Source organism: Tribolium madens, unplaced genomic scaffold (genome assembly GCF_015345945.1).
Source record: "Tribolium madens isolate multiple individuals breed KSU strain unplaced genomic scaffold, Tmad_KSU_1.1 Scaffold_91;HRSCAF=231;Tcas5.2_LG7, whole genome shotgun sequence".
Lineage (NCBI taxonomy): Eukaryota > Metazoa > Arthropoda > Insecta > Coleoptera > Tenebrionidae > Tribolium > Tribolium madens.
In genome coordinates, this window is record NW_025401063.1 from 1,468,025 (window position 1) to 1,475,452 (window position 7,428).

General features: G+C 29.3%; 1 protein-coding gene across 1 annotated transcript in view; it reads right to left on the bottom strand.

Annotated features, from left to right (window-relative positions):
• LOC123011714 (nucleolysin TIAR-like) overlaps nt 1–6,818 on the bottom strand; it is an 8,905-nt gene extending 2,087 nt beyond the window's left edge. Inside the window, exon 1 of the mRNA XM_044409298.1 lies at nt 5,893–6,818. Coding sequence (XP_044265233.1) covers nt 5,893–6,599 — 707 coding nt within the window. The 5' untranslated portion in view covers nt 6,600–6,818. The remainder of the gene's footprint in view (nt 1–5,892) is intronic.
• Between the last annotated feature and the right edge of the window lie 610 nt (nt 6,819–7,428).

The window sequence follows — 7,428 nt, forward strand, 5'->3', positions numbered from 1 at the left end:
GTATATTTTTTACTAAAAAGTCTTATTTAGGTCAGCCTGTATAAAATTTATATATTTTATATTTAATTTTTTTACATAAAGAGTAGTTTTATCAAGTTCTCAATTCTTAATATCAAAAAAAAATATTTTGAAAACTGAAAAAAATCAAGAAATTCAAAACTTTTTGATAAAAACTACATAGAAAAATATTTCAGTCGATAAAAACTATCAAAATTCTTGTTAAAAAAATTTGTTTTAATTGTATTGTATTGAAGTTGATGTCTTTGTGACTATATAATTCAATTGTTCATTTCATATACTGCTTGATTTTAATACATGAGACAAAACCACAGCCAACGTCGTAAAATATATTTTGAATCAAAAATGAATTTCTCAGTGATACAGGATGACTCCGCTAAGAGTTTTATTCTATATTAATAAACCAAAAAAATGTCTTAAAAATTACACTTTTTAAAGTCTTACATAAGTCACCCTGTATAAAAATTGTTTATGTTATATTTAAAATTTTGAAATATAAACAATAAATCTCTTAACGCCAAAAAATTTAGATTTTGGAAAATAAAAAAAAACATTTTTGTTAGCAAGCTTTTGCCCTTTTTAGCAACACATTTCAAAAATATTTAAGTTGGTACAATAATGACAATTGTTAAAAAAGTTATTACCTGGAACTACACAATTTTTTTTTGTGTCGCTCAGTATATTTTTTACTAAAAAGTATTATTTGGGTCAGCCTGTATAAAATTTACACATTTTATATTTAATTTCTTTACATAAAGAGTAGTTTTATCAATTTCTCAATTCTTAATGCCAAAAAAAGATATTTTGAAAACTGAAAAAAATCAAGAAATTCTGAACTTTTAGATTAAAACTATATAGAAAAATATTTGTCAAAAAATTTTGACATTTATTTTTTGACATTTGACATTTTTTTATATCTATTTAACGATACTGATGATCTTGTATATGTTTTTTAACAATTATTTAGAAAAGGGACAAAAATTTTGCCAATAAAAGCCACAAATAACATTGAACAGAGTTACAATTTAAGATAAAGCTTCCCTATTTCTTCTTCTAATAGTCTGTAGATAAATAGATAGATTATAGATAAAAAAAATTTAACATTTTTTTCAAAAATATTTAAGACAATAATAAAAATTGTTAAAAAAGTTATTACCTGGAGCAATAATTATTATTTTTACACTATTTTTGTGATGGGATTTTTTTGTGTCGGTCAGTATATTTTTTACTAAAGTCTTATTTGGGTCAGCCTGTATAAAATTTATATATTTTATATTTAATTTTTTTACATAAAGAGTAGTTTTATCAATTTCTCAATTCTTAATGCTAAAAAAAAATTTTGGAAACTGAAAAAAATCAGGAAATTTTAAACTTTTAGATAAAAACTACAAAATATTTCAGTCGATAAAAACTATCAAAATTTGTTTTAATTGTATTGTATTGAACTTGATGTCTTTGTGACTATATAATAAACGAGAAATTCCTACCTGGAACACTCTGTACTATACAGGGTGATTCAAAAATGTCGGACAATCTCTAATTTGGTGATAGAAAATGTTAATAAAAACTCAGATTTGCTTTTTTAATTTTTCTATAGGTCGCGTGGTTTTGTGCACAAATTGGCAACGCTGCAATACATTTTGGACCACGTTGGGCCTACACTCAATAATTTGAAACGTTTGTTACCATAGAAACCAAGAAATTTTTGATGTAGTGTTGCCAAATTTACTGATTCAGAAAAGCTGTACATTTTGGCATGTTTTTCTTATTACTTTTACAATTACAAATTTTATTATCACCCTGTATATCCGTAATGAAGCTTTATAGGATTGTGGTTTATTTGACAAATTAGTGCTATTTTTTGATGTGGTTGCAAGTTTTTCGCAATATTAAGAAAACATCCTGTATAAGGGAAAAAATATTCAGTGCGGTCCTTTTGAATCACGCTGTATTTATTATTACACATTATTTTTGTGAAGCGATTTTTTATGTCACTCAGTATTTAGTGGAAAGTTTTAGCTGAGTCACTCTGTATAAAACTTGAGTATTTGTTTAAGGAACAAAAACACAGTTGTTGAGAGTGTTTCGAATTAAAACTGATATAAATTCGCATTTATTAGATAAGAAGCTGACTGTGAAATGGACAAATGACGTCAGAAAGGTCACCAAATAAAGGTTTTTCTTTCTTGTCACAAATTGTTGTGAAAGAAAACTAATGTTTTGTCCAAATTTAAGTAGAAATAAATATGGTTGATTTAATATTAAATTTTAACCATTCATTATACAACATTTGAGTCAATGTTTTTGTTGTCTTTGATGAAAAAATATTATTTTGACAAAAGTAATAGAAAATTCATCTGCGGTTAGAAAATTAACATCGATTATTTGCATACAGGATGTCCTTTTTAGATTAAAAACGCATTTAGCAACATTTTTAGAACATGAAAAACAAATTATAGAAGGTTATTGGTGTTTATTATGTGACACCCTGTATAAGTGTTTTTGTCACTCCATATTTTTGAAAAAATATTTATAAAAAAAAATCAGACTGAAATAAATAACACAAAAATTACGTAAAAATGTAAGAAATATATATTTTTTTTCAATTAATTGAACTAAACTTTTAGTTCATTGTTTTAATTAAATAATCAAGCACCCATCTCTTTAATAAATCGATAATTACAAGAGTTTTTTTTTTTTTCTGTAACTTTCTAATTTTTTTGCTCCACTTTCGCCGTGTGTCAAAAACTACATTGAAAATTTCCGTCCACTTATTAAACATAATTTTATCTGCACAATTTTCAACTATTTCAGACAAAAAATGAAAACTTTTAAGTAAAAAAGGCTCAAAAACGTGAATATTTCGTTCAAGGCGAAGCCGAGTTATTACTTAAACTTTATTTAAAACTGACAGTTTTTTAAAGCATTGAAAGACGAAAATAGTGTATTAAAATACGAGTTACAGAAGCTATACTAATTTTTTTTAATTTTGCGCTTTTTATGAATTTTTTAAAGAAACAATAAAAAAATTAAACTTAGTGAATTTTGCGTCAATTGGTAACACATAAACTCAAAATGACATTTGTCATAATCTCATGATTTGCTCATATTCTCCATCAAAAATTCGTGAATTTGGGAAATTGAAAACAATTTATTCCCAACGGCATGGTCATCAACATTAAAAACATAAAATACACTAAAGTCAGACTAATTCGTTTGTTAAAGACGCAAAATAAAAAAAAAATATTCACTATTAACACTGAGAAAATATAAATTGGAAAAGAAAACTGCAGTTGAAATTAATCTAAAAATTTACGACCTGTTTGAAAAAAAAAGTGATCTAATGACGAGTGAAATGCAAATTTTCTCGCTCAATATTAATTTTTGATTAAAAATTTAGTTTAAAAATGTAATAAAATCTTATTTTTTTATATGACTTTAATTTCAAAGTTGGTAACATTTCGTCACCATGACGACAAGATTTTTTTTGACAATTTATTAGAACACTGTTACCTAGCAACAGACTTTTCATTATTTCACAACCAAATTGCAACTTTGAAAAGAAAAAACCCTACTTTATGTGAATTTTCAATATTTTAAAATACTGTGACTCTGAAATTAAGTTGGCAACATTTCCTCACTATGACGAGATTTTTTGATAATTTATTACTACACTGTTATCTAGCAACCACAAAGAAATTTTGTAAAGAAAAAAACATAATTTTTTCTAATTTGCGTTTATAATACGTTTATTAACGTCTCCCGTAGGAGTCGTTTATGGCTCTATAAAAGCACACTGTGCTTTAATGAATTTAGGGTTATTTAGTTTTTGAATGCCGCTTTTGACTTGTCAGGTAACAAATTTTGCGTTGTTGCTTCGGCAATTTCGCGAATTTCGGGCGGAGTGCAAACTAAATTCTGTTTCTCATATTTTATTTATTATTATTATGTTGTAATACTAATAACTAATAATTTGTAAATTTTATTTTTAATGACAGGCGCCAGAAATGACTCAAAAAAAACAGGTGGGCGCCGAGCGTTACCAACCGATACCAACTAACACAAAATTCTCTAGGCGACAAAAATAAATATTTTTTTAATTAAAATAAGAAAAAAGAGAGCGCAAATTAGAAAAAATAGCATAAAATACTCGTTTTATAATGGCATTGGCGCACTCATCCCATAACTTGGGATTCGTGCGCCAAATCAACCCTTATAAAACTTGTTCTTTAATATACTATTTTATCATTATAAGAAATTCAATAAATTGTAATACTGCGTCTCCAAACAAAACAAAAAAAACATGTAAAACGTCACAATTTCTAAAAAAGATTATTCACGGTTACCAACTTAAATTCAGAATGTACTTCTACAAAGCTGCCAACGTAATTTCAAAGTCATAGGCCTCTTTAATCAGACATTTATTTCAACGCCTGGTATTATTTTTTTAAGTTTTATTAAACACCGAAATATTTTCAGCAAAATAGAGTTTATAAAACTACCTTTGCTTTTATTTAAAATCTAGTTTTTTCTACGATATAATAAATTTTTTAAATTAACTTGGCAACACTTCGTCGTTTTTTTTTTGACAATTTATTAGTACACTGTCACCTAGCAACCAATATTTTACAAATAAATTTTGTAAAGAAAAAAACTTATGTTTATTATTATTAGAAACTACATAATTTATAATACTGCGTCTTCAATTAAATTTCTTAAACAAAAAAAAAAGATGCAAAACATCGATTATTCAATGTTACCAACTTAATTTCAGAATGTGATTCTAGAAATAAGTTCACTTGTATGTACAGGTCTACCAACGTAATTTTAAAGTCACAGATTGCTTTGATCGGAAATTTTTTGTGTTTTTTGTTCATTTCTTTTACAGTTTTTTTGTTTGTTATTGAAAAATATAAATTTTGAGTTTTAACTAGACCATTAAGTATAATAACAAAAATGTGTTGTGTGCCCTGTACTGACATTTTACAAAAAAAAATTTGTAAAGAGAAAAACCTAATTTATTTTTATTATTATTAGGAATTACATAATTTATAATACTGCGTCTCCAATTAAATTTCTTAAAAAAAAATGTAAAACGTCTATTATTCACTGTTACCAACCTAATTTCAGAATGTGATTCTGATTACGTCTGCTAACGTAATTTTAAAGTCACAGATTGCTTTGATCGGAAATTTTTTGCATTTTTTGTTCATTTCTTTTACAGTCTTTGGTAAAAATATGATAATTTTTTGTTTGTTATTGAAAAATATAAATTTTGAGTTTTAACTGGACCACCCAGTATAATAGCAAAAATGTGTTGTGTCCTCTGGACTGACATTTTACAAAAAAATTTTGTAAAGAGAAAAACCTAATTTATTTTTATTATTAGGAATTACATAATTTATAATACTGCGTCTCCAATTAAATTTCTTTAAAAAAAAATGTAAAACGTCTATTATTCACTGTTACCAACCTAATTTCAGAATGTGATTCTGATTATAGATTGCTTTGATCGGAAATTTTTTACGTTTTTTGTTCATTTCTTTTACAGTTTTTGGTAAAAATATCATAATTTTTTGTTTGTTATTGAAAAATATAAATTTTGAGTTTTAACTGGACAGTATAATAACAAAAATGTGTTGTGTCCCCTGTACTGACATTTTACAAAAAAAAATTTGTAAAGAGAAAAACCTAATTTATTTTTATTATTATTAGGAATTACATAATTTATAATACTGCGTTTCCAATAAAATTTCTTAAACAAAACAAAAAAAAGTAAAACGTGTATTATTCAATGTTACCAACTTAATTTCCGAATGTGATTCTAGAAATAAGTGCACTTGTACAGGTCTACAAACGTAATTTTAAAGTTACAGATTGCTTTGATCGGAAATTTTTTGCGTTTTTTGTTCATTTCTTTGACAGTTTTTTTGTTTGTTATTAAACTGGACCACCCAGTATAATAGTAAAAAAGGGGCTATGTCCCCTGGACTGACCTCGTCAAAGGTGGGCTGTTTGGCGCGTTGCGCCGCCTTCTCCGTCTTGGGCGGTGGGGGCTTCCTCGTGGACCAGTTGGTCCTGATGGACCTCGAGCCCAGCCATTGTCCATTCATCGCTTGGATGGCGTTCTCGGCCTCCGCCTTCTTGACGAACGACACAAACGCGTACCCCTTGGACTTGAGCGTCTGGGGGTCGCGCACAATCCGGCAGTTGGAGATCTCCCCGAAGGGAGCGAAGGCCTCTCTTAGTGTTTCAGTCTCGATCTCCGGCGACAGGTCCCCAACGAAGATGTGGTGGTGGTTGGAGGTGTCCTGCTTGGGCTGGTTCCCCGGACTGGTGGCCCAATTCACCTTCATCTCCTTGTCGAGGAAGAGGCGCTTGTTCATCGCCGCCAGCGCCGTGGAGGCCGACTGGTGGTTGGTGAACTCGACGAAGGCGTAGGGGTCGTTGCCGGGCTCGCGGATGATCTTGCACCCCTTGACGGGGCCGATCTGCGAGAACAGGGTGCAGAGGAGGTCCTCGGAGACGGAGGGGTCCAGGTTGCCCACATACAAAGTTTTTGGATGGCTCTCGTCCGACATGGTGACGACGCCGGCACGACTGGGGGCTACTACACCACACTTACACGATCCGGTTGCGCATACAGGGGGGCTCACACGCACGGGATACGACACAACATCAAGGGGGCCTCGCGGTTACAACGATCGAGAACAAGGGACGAAAACTGTGGACTACTTTTCTCAGACACTTACAGCTGTCATTCGCAAACGGTCAAGAAGCAAAAGTCCCCAGATATTTCACTAAATGCAACACCACGAAAACACAACAACTAGAGAGCCGGATGATTTCCTAACCCTTAATACACACAAATTAATTTATTTTGCATTTTTAAATATTTGCTACAACTAACCCAAAACAACACTATCAAACTTTGACAATTAAAATAATCAATTAATTTTTTAATGACAATTAAAAACCGCCATCTATTTTATACACTTCTGTGGCCAAAATGCACTAAATTTATAATTTATTCTGGAATAATAAAATCACAACAATACAACGTTTTCATAATCAATAATTGATTTATTGAAAAGTTTAAATTGAATACTTTTAGAAAAACCAGTATTTTTAAATCACAAGGGTTCCAAACCTTAAAAAAAACCTGAAAAATAACAAGGAAAGAGACACCTGTTTTTTGGTAATTTTTCTTCTAGAGATTCAGATATTAAAACTCCTAATTGTTTTTGTGTTATTTATGATAAATAATGACAAAAACAAGTCGAAATCTGAAACCTTTTTATTTCATTTATAGAAAAAAACTTTATTTATCTTTAGGTTGTCAAACCTGGAAATTTTACTACAAAATTGTAGAAACAAATAATTTAACACATGTTTTTGGCCTCTTTATTA